The 24,159-nt window shown below is 40.3% G+C and overlaps 1 protein-coding gene across 1 annotated transcript in view; it reads right to left on the bottom strand.

Annotated features, from left to right (window-relative positions):
• Positions 1-17,668, bottom strand: part of LOC103058845 (MARVEL domain-containing protein 3-like) — a 31,903-nt gene extending 14,235 nt beyond the window's left edge. Inside the window, exons 1-3 of the mRNA XM_007426670.3 lie at positions 16,446-17,668; positions 14,033-14,259; positions 7,330-7,493 (exon numbers count right to left, since the gene is read on the bottom strand). Coding sequence (XP_007426732.1) covers positions 7,330-7,493; positions 14,033-14,136 — 268 coding nt within the window. The 5' untranslated portion in view covers positions 14,137-14,259; positions 16,446-17,668. The remainder of the gene's footprint in view (positions 1-7,329; positions 7,494-14,032; positions 14,260-16,445) is intronic.
• Between the last annotated feature and the right edge of the window lie 6,491 nt (positions 17,669-24,159).

Here is a 24,159-nt window from a genome sequence, read left to right on the forward strand (position 1 = left end):
ATGGGGAGGCGGAAACAGCCCACAAGGGGGTCCTGGCCAGCTGTCAGTGAAGGAGGGTGGGGGCTGACTTGACAAGTAGGTTTGGTCTGACTAGGTGTCTGTCAGTGAATCCCAGGGGGTGGGGCTCAGGCAGGAGGCTGCCTATGGCCTCCTGACTGGTAGTGACTGTGGGGAGCTGAAACAGTAAGTGTCTCTGGGTAGCCACCTCACTGGTACTGAATGCATGGAAGCAGGGGTTGAATTGGCTAGCAGTTCTAGACAAGCCGCCTGACTGGCAGTGGATATGGGGAGGTGGGGCTGAGTTTGGTGAGCAGCTCTGGTCTGGCCAGTTGGCTGTTGGTGAATGAAAGGAGGTTTGGCTCAGGCAGCAAGTGTGGGAAGAAAGTAATGTAGGGATTATAGGAGGAAGACCACTGACCAAAGCCATCAGGGACATGATCTTGCTAGCAAACTATTGGATAAACTTGAGAGAACCAAGATGAGAAGGCCAGAAAGATTATTGTACCAGTCCACGCAAAAGAGGGTCTGGCCACAGATATGGAAGAACTATGTTACTGGCAATAAACTGAATATATTGTAGTTCCTTTCCCATTTGGCGCTCTCAAGATGTGTTGGCTTTGACAGCTGGAGGGTACCAGGTTGGGGAAGGGTTGAATACAGGAAATAAAGGAAAGAGAGTAAAGAAGACACCAAGTATATGATATACAACTGTGAGATGTGTTTAATTTAACAAATTCTTAATAAGAATTAGCAAGCAATCCACTCTGAAATTGTTCTGCTTGTATTTGGCTGCATGTACATGTCCTCAGAAACAAACTATAATTAACAATGGCTTCGGGACAGCTAACTTAACAATTCGCCCAAAAAGGACAAAGGGTAATTATATAGATAAAATCTAGTTATCTCTATGGACAGATACAACCTTAAAAATAATTTAAATGGATATATCTCACCAGTGTGAAGCCTATGACAAAACGACACCTGCCCCTGAGTCAAACACTCAGCTTGTTGTCCAACAATCTTTTCATGAATGACTTGCTTCCTTTTCTTCTGATTATCTTTAAACCAACTTGTACTAGATAATCTTTTAAACAGGAGTGCCTTTAATATAAGACTACCCTCTGCCAAATAAGACACATGGCTACTGTTGTGTAGCTTATTACTTGTTTATATGTCCAGGACATGCCTGTGGACATGAACACAATAACCAACACGTAAGCTGCTAATGTCAACCAACAAGTCACTGTGGCATTTTTAAACAGAAATCTTACCTGGAAATCTTGTAGTACTCTGTAAATTAGCTTGTCTCACCCTCTAAAGTACTGGACAACAACTTCTACAATCCACAGCCAGCATAACTAGGAAGGATGGAAATGTAGTCAATACATCCCGAGGGCATCAGGTTGAGGAAGGCTACTGTAACAGTAGCATTTCTGTCCTGGAATCTGAGAAGTTTGGCATCTACTCAAGAGTTAAAGGCCGTTTGATTATTCCTTTTAAAAGGCAATTCAAGTCAGCTAGTTGTTACAAAGCATGTGGGTGGGAATGAGAGGCCATCTAGCTTTGTGCTATTTTCCTGGCAACAAATATTTATAGGACTAATTCCCAGAGGTGGCTCATGTACAAAGCATAGTCTCACTGTAAGCTAAATCAATCTTGTTAGATAAAGAAATTGGAACATTTCTTAAGAGGAGAAGGAGGAGGCAAAAGCTTGAAAAAGGAGCTAAAATGAGAAGTAATTAGAATGGAGCTGAAGGTTATGGAGCTCACTAAATTAAAATTAAATTCAAATTCTGTAGGACAATCATTAAACACATACAATGCTACAAACACCTAATATTGGTTTGGGCCAGTGTTTGTTATTTTCGATTAGTGTATGTGAAAGAGGGTACCAAAACAGCACATTAATTCCCATAGAGCTTCACACAAGAGAAGACCCTGTTAAAATATTTTTTAATTTGTTCAAGAGGAAAACAGATCAGAGATGTATCAAGGCAGAGTTTCACGCCAGGGGTCAGCTTTCCCCAACCTGGTCTTCTTGAGATTGCCTAGATTACAACTTCTGTCATCTCACCCAGCAGGAACAAATGCTTGCAATTTAATATCTGGCCACCCAAGAGAACAAATTTACAAAGTACAGTAAAGAGAAGAAACTGGGGAAGACCAGGGTAACAGTGAATCATGTGTGTGCATGTGTAGTTTTGTACAAAGACTTTATTCTAATCAAAGGAAAACAGTATTTAAATTATCACTGTTTGTTCAATAGATACTCTGCTCTATCTTACATACACCTTGATTATAACCACTTCCTCCCAACCCCCACAGATATACACACTACTGTATGTACATACTTTTATTTTATAATGAAAAGGAAGTGTACTCTTTCAGGGTGTGAGAAGATTTTCCCTGTGAAAAGTAACAAAGTCCATGATAAACCACGGCCAGCTAGAAAAGAGTTATGGGTTGCAAGAAGAAGCCAATAATTAGGCTTTCTGGTTTCAGTCCTAAATTATCACAGCATCATTTAACAGAAACACTTCCACAATAAATTAAATTATTCCAAGCAAGTAAAAAAGTACACATACACACACACAAATGAACACGCAGGCTGGTTTATTAAACATTAGTGTATTCCAGTGGAGGAAAAAAACCCAATCATTTTATAGCTATTTTCTAATGTTACTTGTTGAAATTCAATTTACTCACTAATTTGCAAATGACCTTGCTGAGAAAAAAAGGGAATGCTGTAGATGAAGCACTGCCATTGTACTTTTATAAGAGTTCAATTTAGGCAATTGCTAACCTACAGTTCTTCAAGATATTCAGTCAAATATAGCATTAGCAGGACCTAGACATCTTAAGTCAAAAGCAAAAGCAAAATCCTTGGAACCTAACTAAACTATTCCACAAGAAGACAAGTGAGTGTATACATATTAAGCCCACCTTCAGTTAGCCTTACCCACTTATAAATGGCGACAGGATGGCAACCTTAATCGTTGTTTTAGGGAAATGAAAAGTCTGGCCAACTTGCTTATTGAAAGAACAACAAAAGAGGGGAGTGAATAACTGAGGACCAGCTGTTGCAATGTAGATATTGAGATGAAGTTGCCTGGAGAAGGGACCATTAAGAATGCCATCTAAGTTGCTCTGAGGTTACAAAAGGTGTAATAGAAGTCTAATTCAATTTAAAAAGTACAGGTAGATCCAAAAAAACAAATAGAAATATTAAGATAATTTTTTAAAGACTTTAATTCTTTTGGAGGCCAACTGACTGAAAAGGTCTATCCATTTCTCTTCTACAATATCGGCCTACTCACATTCCTAACAAAGTTCCTGACAAATCGTGCAGTCATGTTAGGGAAAATACATTTAAATTATATGCAGAACTATGAACTGGTATACTATGATGGTACCTAGCTGGAGATCAGTTGTTTTTCCATTTAATGACCTTAATTAAGTAGCCCTGCTGCTCCATCATCCATTTTCAAATCATTCTCCCCACACCTTAATGCCACCATGCATTGCTCCACCTTTGTCCTTCCTTGCAAGACTCCATATAGGGCATCTTTCTGGGTTGTATTATGAAACACAAGCTGAGAGGCAGAAGGTGCATATCATCTCTCAAACAAAGTGCCCAGAAACAGAGGAACAACGTTCTGGAACATGGACTGCATCCAACTCTAAGATGAAAAAAAGTAAAAAATCTGTTTCTCCAACAGTGGCCAAGAACTGGAGTTTACCACACAGCAATGCTATTTTGCAACCGGCATCATGTGACGGCCAGCTATACATCTAGGAGAAGACACTGAGTGCAAATGTAGTACGTACCCCATGTAGTAAGACTCAGTATCTTTATTAAAAAAGCCTCCCCAAATCTGATATCTTCCAGCTGCCTTGGAGCTGTAACGCCCCCCGGTTAGTATTGTTCTGAGACCAAACTAATTCAGACAGTGGTGATTCTCTTTCCAAACAAAGAGAAGTTGCACAGCTCCACAGCACTGGAGAAATGGATTCCCTACATTTCCTGTTCTGATCCCATTACATTCTAAGACCACATCCTTATGCTATCTACACTTTTAAAAATCTGTTCTACATAAAAATGCATTTACATTTAATGCATGTCTTATATTTGTGTGATTAAAATGTGCAGATATGTGGAAGGATGTATCCGGAACATTGTGTATGTGAAGCAGGAACTTTACTACTGACACACATGATATGCACTATTTCTCTGGGTTAAAGACATACCCCAAAGCTGCTGTTAATTGTGGAGCGAGACTTGGAGACAGTTCCCCATACTGAATTTGTCTTCCCTTCTATAGTTAATAGCAGCTGTAGGAGGACAGCAATTTCAGTTTCAAATGTAAAGCCTCCCCCCACAAACAGATTCTAGGATCTGTTTCAAATTTACCCCACCCCACCCCCATCTTCCCACTCTCCAATCATTTTAACCAAAGGGGAAAGAAAAAGGGGGAAATCAGAATATGGACTTCCTGTTTCAAGTTTGGCTCTCAGCTATATGGAAGAACTAAAAGGAAATATCAAAGGTCACTTTTAAAGTCGAAGGACAGAAAATCGTTCCATTGTCCTTGAAAAAGAAAACTAATAAGCAATCCTATACGTGTCTATTCAGATGTAGGTCCCACTGAGTTCAATGGAGCTTATTTTTAGGGAAGTTGATATAGATATGCAGCTTGCATAATACTTTGAAAGGTATTTTTTTCTTGCAGTTCTATTAAATTACTGAAACTGTTCTTAGGTCCTGCCTATAGTACACTCTGAGGTTTGTGCTCATTCTGTCAAGGATGGATTCTTCAAATAAACTAAATTAGACTTCATGAAATATGGTTATTTTTGTTTGTTTAAATATGGTTTAAAAGATCATTTAAAAATTATCTATCTACCTATCAATCTTACAATAATTTAAATGGTATTAAAAAAAACAGGGGATGTGCAAGACCATTTAATGAAACCCCCAGGTCCGTTTCAATTTCTGAATATATCAAAGTTGGAGGAAGTTTGAGAAATTGTCAATTCTCTTTGGAGGGGTTCATATAATCCTTTGTGAAGCAGCATCTATTTATTAATCTGCTGCTGGACTGTATCCAGTAGGATTGTTATTACCACACTGTATATCTGAACACTGTAGATTAAAACAAGCAATACCAGGTCCCCGATACTCTGAATTTTCATGAAGCTGAACAGTGAGATGTGAGGAACTTTTATCCTCCTAGTATTGTGGAACTACAACTCACAACATTTATTGGGTTATTGAGAGCTGTAGTTCAGCAACATCTAAAGCAGAAGTCCCCAAACTCCTCAGCTCATTGACCCCTTAATAAAGTTTCAGATCGTTCATCGACCCCCAAACATTTATTATATGAAAATAATTTAATAAATATTACTTTAATAGTACCTCAAACAACAACAATGGAAAGTTCCATCCACCCTTCCGGGTCAATATTGACCACTTTGGGGAACCCTGATCTAAAGGATCACAGGTTTCCTACCCCTGTTGTAAAAAATGTAACGTTTATCATGTGCTTTGCTAGAAAGTTTTATGTAGCTACCATACTATTCAATAGTACCTAAATCTATAGCTTCAATTAGTTTTCTTGCAATTCAGTTATGGTCGGTCCAATTCTATCCATGTTTAGATAATCTATATAGGGCCTCCTCTTGCTGATAGGAATTTGGGATACTTCTGTTCTCCACGATCTTAACTTCTGGCAATGAAATAGGGACTAATTCAAGACATTTCATACCTGGAATGGCAGAGAAAATGATATCCCTCTCGATGCAAATTGCATAAAAAGCAAAGCAGTAAAGAGTGGACTATAGCTGAGAATATTGTTGGAGAAAACCCTCAGAACTCTAATTAGCCAAATAAGAACATATGGGAGAATTAATTATACAAACCAATATTTTTATAGAGGTCTTGGGATCCTCTAAAGGAGCCTTCCCAATATATGACTTCAAAACCCAATAACTGAATTATCAGCCATGACCATACTGACTGGGGAATTCAGGGAGTTGAAATGCACCCTTTGGAGGGACCCCAGGTTGCTAAGAATAGTCTAAACCATCCCCCTGCTCAGTGCAAGATGAACATGATAGCATCTTTGACAGATGGCCAACTAGCTATCTCTAAGACAGCTACTTCCTTCACAGCCAATATCTGTTAATAAATGAATGCTTGAAATCTCAACCTGCTGTTGCTTAAGATGCTATGAACACTTATGAAATAACAGAGAAAAAGACCAAATGCTGAGAATAAGCTAGTGCGTAGGTGATGAACTTCACTCTGCAGAGGTAAAACATCAAAAGAGCCTTTCTTATCTGTAATAGTCTCTCTATTATGGAATACTCTTCCCCCAGAAGTACATGCAGTCCCCGCCATGCTGCAATTCTATAAATAAGTTAAAGCTATTTTCTTCCAAGATGCTTTGGGCTCCAACTAACTGACAATGGGCAGCTATCTCAGATTTTGCCTCACTTTCTATCTTTTCTTTTGTGGTTAATGTTTGGTTTCGATATTAATTTGCACTTAGTTTTTATCCTAAAGACTTCCCAAGCTTGCAGTATAAGTGTATAACCTGCAATATTCAATTACAATATTATTTTTGTTTAAAAAAACAAATAGTGCTTTGCATGTTGAAAAGCACCATCTTTATTTAAGGAATGTACATCCTGGGGTGTTGTGTCAGCTTCTATCCTGTCTGCTTTCAAGAAAGGAATCAAGGCCTTATTCATTATCCAGGCTTTCTCAGTCTGAGATCAGCTTAACTGTGATTTCACTGAATTTCTGAGAGATTATGGATAGTCAGAAAAGTGGGATATATCTCAAAGGCTGATGTAATGTGTACAACAGAGAGCATTCACACCATCTTCACTTGTGGGAAATGAGTGTTCCATGACTAGCCATGAACCCCACATACAGTTTTTACAACTGTTAGATTGAGAGGAAGCAAAAAAAGAAAAAAAAGAAAAAAGGAAGAGCCCCATGTCAGTTCAAAATCATGGAAGAACATGAAATATATAACCATATTGGATTCGCAAAATTTGCCTGTTAGGATCATATCTCATGTGAACATTTGTAGCTATTTAGACCATTTGTTTATGAGATAGATTTTGCTCCAAGATGTAAATTTAAATTACATTGACTTCTGTTCTTTGTTCTGCCTTTAAAAAGTTCAGAGAACTTTCTCTCGCCGCCACCTTATTCTACTCACCACAAGAAAAAAGCTGCCTGTAATAGAAGATTCTGTCTTTATAAGCTTCTTGAATATAAGTTAACAATGACATGGATACAGAAAAATGCTTGCCTACCTCTTCGGGAGCACAGGTTTGAGCATTTCTCTGAAAAAGTCTTTTTGGGAGGATAGTATGGAGGGGGGGAATTGCCATAACCATGCCTTGCTTCTAGATGGTACTGCTCAGGGTCTGCAAAAGCAGAGGAAGTTCTTGAATGTTCAGCTGTTCCTTGTGGCAATCTATAGACAGAAAGGCAGAAAGATCAGCAATTTCCTCTCCCTTCCATAACATTTTTACCAAAAGGACAGACAGCATTCCCCCCAGTCCATTACCTGACTGGACTGGTAGATGAATTTATTTCAAACCTTGCAGTGACCACCACCAAATCTGTGACAGAGGGCTACTTTAGCACATGAAGTTCTATCTTCCTGCAGAGGGACAAAAAATTGGAGGGCTACTTATGCAGAAGCCCCATAGTGAGGAAGTTGGTATTTACCAGGAGATGAACCTACCCACATTATGGGGAGTATTACATTCCTTACTAGATGTTAAGCGGACTTTCTGTCCTAGGTCAGAGTTGAATCTGGGCAGATGTTAATGAACAGAGTCATTTCACCTCATGGGTCATTGCCTCCTGAATGATGAACACCTACCTGCATCTGCCGCCTCTCTGCCTAACAGTAGAGCTGTCCCTGCAGTTACAACTGCTTCGCCAATCTGTTCTCAAAATTAGATTCCTTCCCTGAAATACACCAGATAGTTACTGGCTTTTGTTAATACATTTGCAATTGCTTAGGCCTACAGTTCTGTCTCTCAGCCAACATTTATTCATTCCATCGAATTTCCCAGGCCTAGCTTCTTTCACAGTCATCTGTTCTCACTGGCACAAATACAGGCTTACCCGTTTTCCTAATCTATGAACACTAATTGTGATCTTGATTTAGCTTTTCTCTTTTTTAATGAAGCTGTTGTAAAGGAAGAAGCTTTACCAATTAGTTGTACATCATAGCTGCCAAGATGTTTCACTCTTCCTTGGGAGTTAACCTTCTACTTTCCTCCCTGAGCCTTAGGTTGTGTGTACACATATACTGGGGTGGCTTAACAGCGTAAGCTCTGTGATTTAGATGTCTTCTTCCTAAGCGGAAAGCAATTGTTTTGATGCCAGGAATGCAAGTGCTTCCCTTTTTAACAAGCGCCTTGCCAAAAAAACAGATGCTCCACAAATTGAGAGGGGCAGTGATTATAAATGTATGCTCTGTTCCAACATTCATATTAGCTGGCTTGAACTGGCTGTATTTTCAGAGCTGACTTGATGTCTCCTTTTCAGCCGAACTTTTCTAGAAGACTGGACTAAGGAAAGAATTTCAAATGGGCTACAATTGTTGCCACTGTTTATTTTCTGCCTGTTTTTGAACAGCTATTTTTACAGCCGTCAAGATTAAAGCACCATTTTTGGGGATCTTTGAGCAGAGAAGGAAGCCTGTGTTTCCTTCTATATAAACTATAAATATTTCACAAAATTCCATATAATACATGAAATTTCAGTTTTAATTTTTAAATGAAATGTTCCATCTTACATGCTGTTACAGGTAGTCCTCGCTTAACAATCCTAATTGGAACCAGCAACTCTGTTGCTAAGTGAAGCAGTCATTAAGCAAAACATCACGTGACCGCTCCACTTAGCGATGGCAGTTCTGGCAATCCCAGATGCAGTTACAGTGGGGCAAAAAAGTATTTAGTCAGCCACCAATTGTGCACGTTCTCCCACTTAAAAAGATGAGAGAGGCCTGTAATTTTCATCATAGGTATACCTCAACTATGAGAGACAAAATGGGGAAAAAAATCCAGAAAATCACATTGTCTGATTTTTAAAGAATTTATTTGCAAATCATGGTGGAAAATAAGTATTTGGTCAATATCAAAAGTTCATCTCAATACTTTGTTATATATCCTTTGTTGGCAATGACAGAGGTCAAACGTTTTCTGTAAGTCTTCACAAGGTTTTCACACACTGTTGCTGGTATTTTGGCCCATTCCTCCATGCAGATCTCCTCTAGAGCAGTGATGTTTTGGGGCTGTCGCTGGGCAACACGGACTTTCAACTCCCTCCAAAGGTTTTCCATGGGGTTGAGATCTGGAGACTGACTAGGCCACTCCAGGACCTTGAAATGCTTCTTACGAAGCCACTCCTTTGTTGCCTGGGCGATGTGTTTGGGATCATTGTCATGCTGAAAGACCCAGCCACGTTTCATCTTCAATGCCCTTGCTGATGGAAGGAGGTGTTCACTCAAAATCTCAATGAAACATGGCCCCATTCATTCTTTCCTTTACACGGATCAGTTGTCCTGGTCCCTTTGCAGAAAAACAGCCCCAAAGCATGATGTTTCCACCCCCATGCTTCACAGTAGGTATGGTGTTCTTTGGATGCAACTCAGCATTCTCTCTCCTCCAAACACAACGAGTTGAGTTTAGACCAAAACGTTCTACTATGGTTTCATCTGACCATATGACATTCTCCCAATCCTCTTCTGGATCATCCAAATGCTCTCTAGCAAACTTCAGACGGGCCCAGACATGTACTGGCTTAAGCAGGGGGACACATCTGGCACTGCAGGATTTGAGTCCCTGGCAGCATAGTGTGTTACTGACATAGCCTTTGTTACTTTGGTCCCAGCTCTCTGCAGGTCATTCACTAGGTCCCCCCATGTGGTTCTGGGATTTTTGCTCACCGTTCTTGTGATCATTTTGACCCCACAGGGTGAGATCTTGCATGGAGCCCCAGATCAAGGGAGATTATCAGTGGTCTTATATGTCTTCCATTTTCTAATTATTGCTCCCACAGTTGATTTCTTCACACCAAGCTGCTTGCCTATTGCAGATTCAGTCTTCCCAGCCTGGTGCAGGTCTACAATTTTGTTTCTGGTGTCCTTCAACAGCTCTTTGCTCTTGGCCATAGTAGAGTTTGGAGTGTGACTGTTTGAGGTTGTGGACAGGTGTCTTTTATACTGATAACAAGGTCAAACAGGTGCCATTACTACAGGTAACAAGTGGAGGACAGAGGAGCCTCTTAAAGAAGTAGTTACAGGTCTGTGAGAGCCAGACCTCTTGCTTGTTTGTAGGTGACCAAATACTTATTTTCCACCATGATTTGCAAATAAATTCTTTAAAAATCAGACAATGTGATTTTCTGGATTTTTTTTCTCATTTTGTCTCTCATAGTTGAGGTATACCTATGATGAAAATTACAGGCCTCTCTCATCTTTTTAAGTGGGAGAACGTGCGCAATTGGTGGCTGACTAAATACTTTTTTGCCCCACTGTATTAAGAGAATCACCCACAGTCGTTAAGCGCAACATCATGTGACTGCAACTTGCAACCTCCTGCTGGATTCCCCATTGACATTGCTTGTCAGAAGCTGGTTGGGAAGCTTGCAAATGGCGATCACTTGATTGCGGGAACCTGCAACTGTTGTAAATGTGTGACAGTTTCCAAGCACCCAAATCTCGATCGCATGACCGTGGAGACCCTGCAATGGTTGTAAGTGCAAGGACTGGTTGTAAGTCACTTTTTCAGCACTGTCATAACTTTGAACAGTCACTAAACAAATGGTCATTAAGCGAGGACTACCTGTACTTTTTTGTCAACTTTTCTCTGAATATAGTGGAGCAGTTGATATTACCTGACCAACTTCTGAAAATATTAAACTTTGATCACATTGTTGGAGCATCCTTTCTTCATTAATTACTTCAGGCAAAGTCTCTGCTGAAGCCATTCTTCTCATTATGTTCCCCGCCCCCCGCTTCTCTAAGTAGCATACTGCCTTCACCAAACTACAAAAAAGCCTTGTCTGCCTTGAAAATCTGAAGAATTAATTGCTGTACTTTAGCTTCTGTTCATTCTTTGTTCAACAGCCTCATGTTTCTAGCTGCCAGATACTCTAGACCAAAGATAAACAACTTGAAGCTCCAGAATTATATATAATGCCTGACAGCCTTGGGTGTGGCTTTTGGAAAATACACCAAAGTTGCTCCTAAAGTATTTTTAACTATTGTTAATGGGAACATTATTAAACCAATGAGAAGCAACTATATTAAATATGTTCAACTAATTCTTAACTGTATTTAAATATACATTACATTAAATCATAATTAGTTTTTGTCCTGGACCTTGCTTGCCAACACACAGCACTCCAAGGGGCAACTATGGTCCTGAGTCTAAAGACTGTACATTCTTCCACTAGAACAGCTTTTCTCCAATGTAATGTCTCCCAGAAAAGTTGCAATTACAACTCCAAGAATTCTCAGCCAAAACGGACAAAGATCACAATAACTAGAAATAATAGAGTTGCACTCCATAAACATGTTAATGTGACAAGCAGAGTAAAGCTAGGCTAGGCATTTACCCTCATATGTTATGGCATGTAAGTCCTATCAAAACTATCAGTTTCTGTTGTCCCCAAATATTGATGGCGATAGAGTTTTGTCCCTTCCAACGGTTGTCCTCGTTCCTGGCCTAAGCCAGGGTGAGCTATCAATGGATAGCCAGCACTCCTTTTTGCTCCCTCACCACCTAGATATTGTAAAATTCTTGAAGATGCAATTTTGTTCCTTTGTTTTCTCCTAAGTAAGAGCGGGAATGGAAACAAGAGGTCTCAGGAGTATAAACAGTTCCAATGCCCATACTTAAAAACTCTTGCAACCTCTCCAGACATCCTGAAATTGCATGGCCCAATTTTGAGCTGTCCCTTCCTACAGCCCTCAAGGACTGGGGAGCTGACTGAGGGAGCAATGTTGCAACTCCCAGCCCCTGGAGAGCGCGAAGAAGCCTGAGAGTATTTCTTCTTAAAACAGCATGCCATAAAAAGCAGCACAAAATGTTCCAAACCACAAGTCAGTGGAACTAGGTTGGAACTAGGTTGGTTCAGCAGAATATGGAGATGGGAAACACGATTAAGAAAGAACTCCAAGAGGGAAGGCAGGAAGACAGTGCGCCAGCAACAGTTTGCTTGCCTGCAAAGTTTGCTGACATGTAACACCGGCTGCCAGTTTTGGAGTCAAGAAAATGATTTCCCAGGTGAGAATCTGGAGGAGCATGTTTTTTCTGTTTTTTGCCTTCCTGAGTACCCAATAAGAGGTCACATTCCAAGCAAATCAGAACCAAAACAATATTTTTAAGAAACACATATTTAATTTGTAAACCCAAAATTTAAAAAGATAAGCAAATAGCAATTGAGTTCTTCTTTTCTTTATTAATTGCTATATTAAGTGATAGATGTGGGTTTTTTTACAGCTCTCCTTCCCTTTATTTTTATTCTAGCCAGCCAGCAACATACCCCTTTATCCTAGGATATGTGTATTTGCATATAGGTCATTGTGATACATTTGTCCATTTTTACTTCATTAAATATTTGCTCTTCCTTCCCAAATGCTGACAGCCCTCATTCCCAAGTGTCCATACTAAGCAAGCATGCACCTCCCGCCTATCCATGCAAATGATCAGCTGTTTAGAAAGACAGAGTAAATGGATTTCTGACAGGAAGCTTGTAGTATCCTAGAGGGAAAAAAACAAAAACTTCCACAGCACTAGCCTGAGAAAACTAGAATTTGATTTATAATCTAGTCTAGTATGCTAAAAAAAAAAAAAAAAAGACTTGCTAGTGTTTCTCCAAGGGCTTAAGCAATCTCCCAACTCTGAAAAAGGGGAAAGAATTTCCTGGTTATTTAAAATGGCCCAACAATGAGAGAGAGAGAGAGAGATGAGTGATATAATGGAAGTTTCATTCAAATGTATGTTCCACCTTTGCAGGGCAGCTACTGTGTCCAGAGACGGTGACTGAGAAGATTCAGCAATCTACTGAAAATGATTTTGGGAGATCTGCTTTCAGGCCAGATTTTGCATGAAATTGTTTGCAAAAAGTTAGAAATGCTCATTATAACACACTCAATTAAAATTTCAGTTCCAAGTGAAAACAAAATTGGATGTATGTAGAATCCTTTGCCACTATATGTGGGATCTATGTGTGTGTGTGTGTGTGTGTGCGTGCATGCACGTGTGTATGTAAAACACTTCCGCTGCCAAATCACGCATACTGTAATGGTAAAACCTTAGCTTCCAATATTTTTTTTTCACTAGAGCTTCATGTATCTATTGGTGTCAATGAACATTTTCCTCTCCCAGATATTAATTTCTATGACAGGGGGATGGGCGTGTTACGGTTACCACTCTCTTACCACATATTGCAAAGACCAAAATATCCCACTCCCAAGCTGGACAATTAAGTTTGGGAGGGAAAAAAACCCACCTTGCATTAATGTCTGCAAGTGTTTTTCCCACTGTTTACAGCCACATGGGAAGAACTTTGAAAGAGAATTACTTCTCTTCCCTGTGTACTGCAACTCCTCCTGAAATCTGATACACTGTGAATAACAATTAAGCTTAGAAAACAACTCACACTGGCACTAATGGAAACTCCCACCCAAGCTTGTTGGGGCAGAGATTTCAAGAGGGCACTCCCCTAACCCTCACATGTAAGGCTATTCAGTTTAGAAAAATATTCCTTGACCCCATTAAATGAGGGCTTTTTTGGTGTGGGGAACACTTTGCCCATACCCAAACACTGTGCTCTTATCCTTTTTTTTTCCTGATAGAACATTACAACACTGCTCTACTACTTAACAGTTTGATACAAATCTGTAACATGAGTAAATTATGTGAGAATGAGAGAGAAAGAGAGTGCAGTAAAACTCTGTTCCGTTCAAAGGATGATTTTAAAACTTACCTTCCACCTGATGAATTTGGTTGCCTACTTCTTTTATCAAAATAATTGGGGGTCTCCCTGGGAATGTAGCTTCTGCCTTGATGAAATTTCTCAGAATGGGGCATCTTCTATCTTGTTGAAGTTACCTACAGGTCAAGTTTGGTTCTGGTTCAATTTGATGAATGGCTAACATCCAGTAAACAATTCTGTTACTCGGTAAGGAACACAAAATAAGGCAGGAAGATGAACTATAAAAAAAGAAAGTGACAGTATAAGGTTTTATTACTTGCTGTGTAGTATAGGTTAGAGCACCCTTTCCCAACTCAACGCCATCCAATGTTTTGAATAACAGCTCCCCAAAATACATATCTGTCAACTTGGTCAAGGACAATAAAATATTTGCCTAAAACATCTAGAGAGCACTAGGTTGGGGAACAAAATGTATAGTGCGCCAGGGACTCACTAAATGGTTAGAAGATCAATTTATGATGCTACAAATGGCAAAAATCAAAGGAACACAACAAATGGCAAAAATCAAAAGAAGGCAACGTTAAAATGTTGCTGTTTTAAGGGATCAGCAAAATTTATGGAATAGAATACTCCCTATAGCCATTCAGAAAACAATTCATTAAAATGTTTTAAAATTACATCATTTATAGAAAAATTGATTATTTTACCAAAGTCTACTGTGCTGCTTCTTAGGAAAGTGTCACTTAACTCTCTCTAGGATGGATTTTAATTCAGTCAGTTGCACCTACTATCAACTGGTTCACACATGCACAGTGCATCATTCATACCTCATTTATATCAGAGCGGATGTGTTAACTGTGTTGTGTTCAAGAAAAGGAGGAATCCCTGTTTTGGGCATATGGATCTGGGATAGCTAATATGCAAATAACCAGCCAATGCTATGGTCATACAGAGAGAGTAAACCAGCTCTGTGATTGTAATGCTGATTTTGATCTTCTGCATCACAGCACTTTCTGTCCCTTTTATTTATCATAAGCCACAGAATTAAAGCCCACTCAAGCTTCCTACTGCATTAGGATATGCTGAGTTTTACACTACTTTGATTTTGATCTGTTAGGTTTCCACTGAAACAAAAAAACTGGGCTCAGTAAATACAGGTAGTCCTCAACTTATGACCATTTGTTTAGCAACCATTCAAAGTTATGAGGGTCCTGAAAAAAGTCACCTACGACTGGTCCTCGCAATTACGACAGTTGCAGCATCCCAGGGTCACGCAATTGCCATTTGCGACCTTCCCAGGGGGCTTCTGACAAGCAAAATCAATGGGGGAAGCCAGACTTGCTTAATGACCACAACCATGACAAAAAAGGTTGAAAAACTGGGGACTCAGTTAACGACCACATCGCTTAGTGACAGAAGTTCCTATCCCAATTGTGGTCCTAAGTCGAGGACTATCTGTATATGCATTGACTGAACCAAGGCAATGGTGTCAAAGCTTCTACTGAATTATCTTAGTCTTACTTTAAACTTACTGTAAACTATGTTTGTATTTAATGGATTGTATCCCATCTTTGGACTGTTTTAAATTATGATCAATATTTTATAAATGAATTGACAAAAACAGCCTAATCTCACAAGGTTTACTTCCATCTTTCATCTGCACTCCTGTATTCCTAAGGCTTGGCATCCAGGAATGTTAAAATCCTAACTCATCATCGTGTTTGATCCTGCCATGGGAAAGCAGCACTTGAGAATCAATGAACTCCAACTCCCATCAGCTCCAGCCAATGGTCAGAGATGATGCCATTTTAGCCCAGCAGTATCTGGGGCACCACAATTTCCCCATCTGTGATGCAGGGATCAGAAACGACTATGATAAACTTGTGATAGGAAAGGCTGTATTTTCTGGGAATGTGCTTGCCCTAGCCTGAGTTTAGCCATTTTTAATTGCAGCCTATCCTTTCCCCAATTGGCCTACAGTCACCTGACCTTCCCAAAGTGGTGGTGCTCATTCAGGACTGAAGTTCCGAGTGCAACAGCAGGCGTTTTCTTTAGGGTTTGTTCCTGAAATCTATCTTGAGTCTGGGATGGAGGACAGGGACCAACAGGCCGTCAGGGATTTCAATCAGCCTTCTGCAACCTGATGCTGTACAGAAACGTTGGACTAGAGGTCCCTTCGTTTGCAGGTAGCATTGCCACCACTGACTAAACCGGCTAGGGCTAATAGTCCAATAGTTCTGGAAGGCGCCAAGTTGATGAATGCTGATTTAACGGGACCCTATCCGGGCAGAAGAAAGCGGGACAAGCTTCTGAGGCGTGAGAAGGGCTGCTTCCAAATTCCCGACCTTCAAAGCGAGGATGGGGAGGAGGCCCAGGTGAGGTTCCCGCTGAAACCCAGCTTTCGTTACTGCACAAACATCCCAAGCTGTTTGGGTGCCTGATCGACTTCACTTTCCCAACTTACCCCGTTAACGCGAGAGCTGCTGAAGGGCCTGTCCTCGTTCAGCAATGTGCCGGAGCGCCCGGGAGCTTTTCCAGGGTTTGGGCGCAGCCTTCTCTCTTCCCACCAGAGCGTTCCTCCGAGGACGAAGGCCGGAGCTCCGCGCTTCCTGGTTGGCGTGCGGGCGAGAGGTATGGCGCTGCTGGGCGAAACTTCGCTCGGCCACGTACAGCCCGCCGCCCCCGCCGCCCAGCCCCGCCAACCTTCCGCTCTTGGGAAGGGCCAAGTTTCAGTTGCGGCGCCCGCGGTTTCTCGGGCGCTCAAAACCAATAGGAGCGACCTGCCCGACCTGAAGTGCTGAAGGGGCGGAGCGCGGAGACGGGAGCGCCCAAAGGTGGCCGCTGAGGGGAAAAGGGCGCCTGCGGAGGAGGTGTGAGAGGCATAACGTATGAAAGGGCCGAGAGGTGTCGTTGCTTTGCAGAGACATACTCACTCCACCTCCGCTTAATGAAGAGAAATGTCAGCGGGTTTGTCGGTGACAAGACGGCGCGGTGTTGCAAAGTAGATTTGAATGCGCAAATAAGCACCTCGGAGAACATAGTTGGAGGGCTCCTCGGAGGGCTACCTGGCTGTACTCCCCCGTAAGGACCTACGATTGACGGTTCGATCTGCAGAAGGCTGGCTCCAGCTGCACACAAAACAGCTGTATTCGCACAGCCCTTGGGTCCTGAATGAACCCGTGTTGTGATTTGCGCAATATGGTCAACTCAACCAAAAGCTAAGCAAACACGCTAGGCCACAAAAATAAACCAAGCAAGACTGGTATGTTTGGCAAATACAGTCATTATGCTTTAGATGATATGGTTAAAGCATCTGTGTGAACATAGCCAATGTGACATCAAGCTTGTCCACTTTAACTCTGGTTATTCCTTGTCCTTATGCCTAGACCGTTGCCCCTTCCTGCATGGCATATATGATATATTTTATATGCAATATACAATATATGTCAAGCAAGAAGGGGTAACAATCTATGGACCAAATTCTACAACATAAACACCTTCCTGTCTTTTTGCAGGAATTCAGTTTACTGTTGAAATGTCTCTTTTAGTTGTATTAAAAAAAATCTGCAAAAGTAAAATTAATAAAGTCATCAAATACTTGTAATTTCCAGCAAGAACAGAAAACGAGAAAATGGGATGATTATTTGTGTGGGGATGCTTCTTTCCATAATTTCATTTATAAACAGTCACAGTACAGCAAACATTGTTGCTCCAAGAAATGAATGCATATATTAATTATGCATTAAATTAACCATGTAAATAAATATATAAATTAAACCATCAATGGCCTGTCCTGGTGTCTGGAGGCTGTAGGGGGTTGGATCAGGAACGATTGGCTTCAGCTCAACCCTAGCAAGACTGAGGGGCTTTGAGTTTTAGGGGCTTCTGGTTCCAAGGTCTTACCATCTTTGGTTCTGGATGGGGTGGCACTGCCCCAAAAGGATCCAGTGCACAATATGGGGGTTCTCCTGGACTCCAGGCTCCTGCTCAAAGAGCAGGTGACAGTCACGGCCAGGAGGGCCTTTGCATAACTTTGCTTTACAACCAGGAGGCTCTGTTCTTATTCATGCCCTGGTCACCTCTTGAATGGATTACTGAAATGTGCTCTACATAGGGCTGCCTTTGAAGAACATCTGGAAACTGCAGCTAGCGCAAATGTGGCAGCACGGGCAGTTATGTGTGCTTCTTGATCGGGGCATATTACACCTCTGCTCCTCAAGCTGCATTGGCTGCCAGTATGCTTCTGTGTTCAATTCAAGGTGCTGGTGATAACTTATAAAGCCCTACTTATAAAGCATGGGGCCAGGATATTTGAGGGATCACCTCTCCCTGGTTACATCTACCTGTCCCATCAGGTCTGGCAGGAGACGCATATTATGGGTCCTGTCTACAACGGAATGTCATCTGACGGGGCCTAGTAAGAGAGCCCTTTTTGCCATGGCACCCACCCTCTGAAACATCATTCCCCCAGAGGTTAGATTGCCCCGACCTTGCTGGCCTTCAGGAAGCCTCTGAAGATGTGGCATTGCCCTCATGTTTGGGGGGCAGATGATAGTGGAGGGCTTTTACAATGGTTATTCTGAATATGAAGTATTGATTGGATTTGCCGCTGTCTTATGTTTTTTTTGTGTGCGTGCTTTAATGTGATTTTTATTGATGGTTTCATATGTTTCTATGTCTGTTTTGTATTGATTTGTTTAGTTTTTGATGCTGTTTTTACTGTTGTGTGCCACCCAGAGTCACTCAGGTGAGATAGGTGGCTATATTGAATGAATGAATGAATGAATGAATGAATGAATGAATAAATTCAAAGCTCACATCTGTACCCATACAGTACTCCATAGAAATCATTAGTCCAAAAGATTTGCAATTATTTGGATCCTCATCAGTCTTTTTTTTTTAAGCAAATGCCCCAAATTTAATCTATTTTTATGTAAGTGAGAGTTCCAGGAACAGTCTCTTTACTATTTGTTTCCTTGTAAGACCCACCATAACCTGCCTCATCTGGCTTGTGTGTTGTGTGCGCGTGCGTGTGTGCGCGCGCAGAGCAAAGCTGTGAGTGCAGGCTTTCTGCCTCATCCTGCATGTAGCGGTGCATTCATGTAAAAATATATCACAGATCTAAATTAAACCATCTGTTAAACCTTCTCGCTACGCCAAATATGGGGAAAGCATCAGAGTATTTTGAAAATGACACATTACAGGAAAAAAACAGAACACCTTTGCCAGGAAAGTAATCAGGAAAAATTAGAGGAAACAGAACAATCAACAATATCAAATATAAATTTATGCTTTGGGAAAATTATAAAGGATCAACAGACATCTGCTCAAATTCAATCTGCTACTCAACCATTTTCTAAAACTGTAAATTTAATTGCTTCCCATTTCAGTGTTTCTCCTGAGAAACAACAGATCACTAGGAGTTTAGCTATTAGAGCAGCCTTTGTATTTTAAAAATGAGAGCAACAGAGGAGGTCCTTCCATGGTTCCTAGAAAAACGTAACTCCAAACAGTTGTAATACGGAGGCAAATTAAAAAAAAAAAAAAGGGTATCTTCCATTACCATAACGCCAAGCTGGAAATTATAGAAAATAGTTTGCCTCTTTCAAATTGCAGATGGCATTAGCTGTAAACTAAGAGAAAAATTTCTTATTTATTAAATTTATATGCCACCCATCTCCCCCAGAGGGTGGCTCTGGGCAGCTCACAATTAAAATAAGTGTAAATAAATAAATAAATAAATAAATTCTGAATGTGAATTTATTCATGCCAAAAAATGTTCAAGTAATTGTTGCCATACTAAAAGGAATTAAGATCATTTTGAAATAACTTGCTCTTTAGTTTTGTTTTTAAATATCAGTGTTGCGTTGCATATCCTTATAAAATAATACTGAGCTGGAGTGGAGGAACCTGTGTGGTTTAGTCTTGCAATTAAACAGTTAGTACAATTGTATCATCTTGCTGCATATCTATACTGGATACCTTTGTTGGCATTACTCTTCCAGGGCAAAGGATAAACATAGATATGTCTCTTCTGCTGGCACCCATTACTATGAATATGCAAGCTAGCATGGAGGACTATCCCAAGAATTTTCAAGCACTTGTATGCAAGCTCTGCACCGCACAAGATTTATTTGCTGCTTTGGAATCTGGCCTGAATAATCATGATTTTAAGTTACTTTATTTACATTGTATGAGTGTTAAAGTTTATGATGAATTACTCACACCCTATCTCAGTTTTCATGAGATTAAGAGGGCAGCATTCATCTCTTAGCAATGCCGCTTTTTAGTAACATTCTTCAATGCAGTCAAATGGATCCTTTTGATGTTTGAGTTGTATTCAGAAATCTTCCATGTATAGCTTCTGGTTCATTTGGCTTGTTTCACATTATAACACTGTAGATGAGAGGTCATCCTATTTTGAACTGTATGTGTAGACTCCCACCCTATTGGATTCTCAACTGTTTAACAAAAAAACAAGTCTTGCAGTATTTGAAAGGCTAACATACAGGTAGTCCTCAACATACAACCATTCATTTAACAACCATTTAAAGTTACAACAGTGCTGAAAAAAGTGACTAATGACTAGTCCTTGCACTTACGACCATCGCAGCGTCCCCGCGGTCACGTGATCAAAATTTGGGTGCTTGGCAATAGGCATGTATTTACCACAGTTGCAGTGTCCCGGGGTCACGTGATCACTATTTGCAACCTTCCCAGGGGGCTTCCAACAAGCAAAGTCAATGGGGGAAGCTGGATTCACTTAACGATTGTGTGATTCGCTTAAGAACCATGGGAAAAAGGTCGTAAAATCAGGTATGACTCATTTAATGACCACATAGCTTAGTGACATAAGTTCCCATCCCAATTGTGGTCATAAGTTGAGGACTACCTGTACTTATTTTGCATAACCCTTCATGGATCACAGTCCATCAGATCCATGGAACTTAGTCCTGTATAATAAGTATGATAAAGCTCCTTTTGGAAATGTGGAGAGAGAAGGAAAAAAGGAGCACAATAAAAAAAAATAGTGAGAAACAGTAATGTTAGAAGTGACCAAAGTGGTATAACATGGGCATTCTTCAACTGAATAGTTAATTAACAGATGTAGTGTTTTAAGAAGTCTTGTTCTTTGCTTAATCCATGATAAATTGTATTAAATCTTTGAATGAATACCTACTTGATGGTTTTAGGATGAAAGAACTTCTTGTGAATTCTTTTTCTCAGAAGCCATTACCTTGAGGTCAGAGATAGAGTGACGAGCTGACATGTTCTCCCACTACTTTGGGGTCATTGCTATTTATGATGTCATTTGTATCCATTTATTCTTTTATACAGAGATTGGTCAGTTTTGTCTAGTAATGAGTTATTACTAACGTGACACTCAAACCACACTGAAGCAGATGTAACATTGTAGGGGACATGATTAGACCTTGCAGTAGTGTTGCCAGAGAAGATTATAGGGACAAAGTTGGTATCTTGGTTTACCACAGGGTAAACATGCACTGCATATTGTGGTATGGTCTGTTACTTATTGTTAACAGGTTAGGTCAGGGATGGGCAACCGCAGGAGCATCCTAACTGCAGCCCTCCAGCACCCAGAGAAATTCAGGGAGAATTTTGGGTAAAGAAGTGATTTGCCTCTCAGAGGCACCCTGCTCCCTGTCACTTACGTTTGAGAAAGAAAACTATCATGATAAAAAAAATGTACTATAGATTACTGATTGTATATTTGAATGGTTTTAGCTGTCAGTGAGTTAGGGCTCCAAGATATAGGTTCCCAAAATCCAACCAACCACTGGATGGCAGCAAAAAGATACATAAAACTAATTATTTGTAGCCTTCTAGTAGCTTGTGATGAGCTCAGTCTCTCCTATATCATCTTAGTTCACATATCCATACAGGCAAAAAAGTTCATGCTTGCTAAGCTGATAAGGAGCTGAGAGTAGAGGTTAGTTTACATTCTCACAGAAACACTCTCATAGCAGAAGAGAGGGTGCAGATGGGCTAGTATCAGTACTGAATGTCATGCTGGCATTAGAGGTGGAGGGCTCTGGGAAGGAGAACCTTAGGAAAAAAAAGTTGGAAATGGAGGTGAGGGCTGGCAACTAAAATGACTGAAATGGACTTTGACAGCAACTGGCTCTTGAAGTTGGGTTGTTAGTTTTAATAAAACCTAGGGAAACCTGAGTAGCTTAGTTTGTGCAAAGTGGGAAGACTGGTGAAAATAATAAATTGGGCACTTAGCTGAAGAGGTGTGAAGAGGAGGAGAGGGGGAAGGAGGAGTCATTGGACCTTTCTTCTCAACACAGTAGAAACTCATCTTGATGGAACTGAAGATGACAGAAGATAACATTAAGGTTTTGTCTGCCAGACAGAAGTCAGCAGACAAGGAGCTGCCTGTCTGGTAAAAGAAGGTTGATCAGTGTAACTTTAAGCCCTTCCTTAACTCTGGACAGAATTCTTCTTTGCAGCAACATAGAGAAATATACTAGGTACACACATATCTTAAGTTCATATCATAACATGCTAAGTGGTTTAGGTTTAAAATAAATCTAGCAGAAGTTAAAGTCCAGAGAAATTCAGTGGGTACTTTTGCACAGTCTGTGTCAAACTATCAGCTCGGAGGAGAGATCAATTTGCAAAGAATGCAAAATTATTAGTGTATCTTGGGGCTGGAAAAGTGAAACTGCTTGACCATTCTGGTAAGGTGTGGCTGAAATGGCTTCTTCCTTTTTCTGAAGTAAATAAAACTGGGGAAAAACTGGACAGAGTGGAGATCAGTGCAAGAAATAGCTTTTATCATGCCCACAGGAGTCCTGATCATACAGAAGTTTATATGCAAATAGTTGTTTATATACAGGTATTTTGACTGCAATTATTTGACTTTGGTTTATATTTTTTATTTTTAAAATTAAAAATTTAAATTTTAAAAATTTTATACACACACACACATACAGTATATCATTTTTTGTATATATTTTAGTTGTTTATATACAGACCTTTTGACTGCAATTATTTCACTGCAATTAGAGCCAGTTTGGTCTAGCGGTTAAGGCACCAGGCTAGAAACCAGGAGACTGTGACTTCTAGTCCCGCCTTAAGCATGAAAGCCGTCTGGATGACTTTGGGCCAGTCACTCTCAGCCCAACTCACCTCACAGGGCTGTTGTGGGCAAAATAGGAGGAGGAAGGAGTATTAGGTATGTTCGCTGCCTTGAGTTATTTATAAAAATAATAAAGGCGGGAGAAAAAAATCGGAAAAAAAAATCCTTGCCAAAGCATAGCTATCTGGTATGGGGCATGGCTAAAACATATGTCTACTATGGCGGTAGGATCAGCAGTGCAGCCCTAACCCAGGGGATCATATGGATAACATGGAACATTCTTCACATGAACTGCATATTCACACATGAAGGGGAGGTTATAGTGCAGCAAGGATTATACTCTCCCATTCCCATCCTCACTCCTTATGGAGTGAACTATGGATATTCTGAGTTTCCCCAAAGAGGAGATGAAAACAGATGGACAGCCATGCAGTCAGTCTGTGTGCCTCGTGGGGTGCAGGCCTGATCTGGTCTCTAAAGTAATACTAACAATACAGAATCATTTATAGAAGAGAAGCTCTACATTTTGCACGAGGAATACCTCTGGCATTTAGAAAGTTATGTCCAGTCATAAAGTCATTCAAATTGTGTGCGCTTAATCCAATAGTACATTTTCATACTAAGTAGAAATATTGTAAATAAAATCCAATTGTGACATCTAGTGGCACAATTTTGACATCTATTAGCTAGTATGGTGCATAGCAACAATGAACATTTCCTTCTTTGTACTGTCATTGGTATGGAAATCACTCACTGCTTGATAACTATGATCTGTTTTGCTTGCATGAAAAGGGCACTGCAGATTTAAAACTACAGAATAGCTCTGTCTTCGGGCACAGTCCAATTCACTGGAGCTGATTCATGCACAGAACTGTAGATCATCCATTTTACAAAAATCCAGTGAGGTTCATGAATGTGTGAAATGACTAGATAACATACTAAATCCTATTTTTTTTTACCAAATTTTCAGAATGTTTCAATGTATTTAACTTGCAGTAATATTATTGCCTTGTATGTGTTTAGTTTAAGCCAAATGTACGTGACACATTAATATTTAAAAAATGGGGGACTT

The sequence above is a fragment of the Python bivittatus genome, unplaced genomic scaffold, assembly GCF_059951505.1.
Source record: "Python bivittatus isolate LINGU-HERP-01145 unplaced genomic scaffold, Pbiv_v1 ctg000840_np1212, whole genome shotgun sequence".
Taxonomy (NCBI): Eukaryota; Metazoa; Chordata; class Lepidosauria; order Squamata; family Pythonidae; genus Python; species Python bivittatus.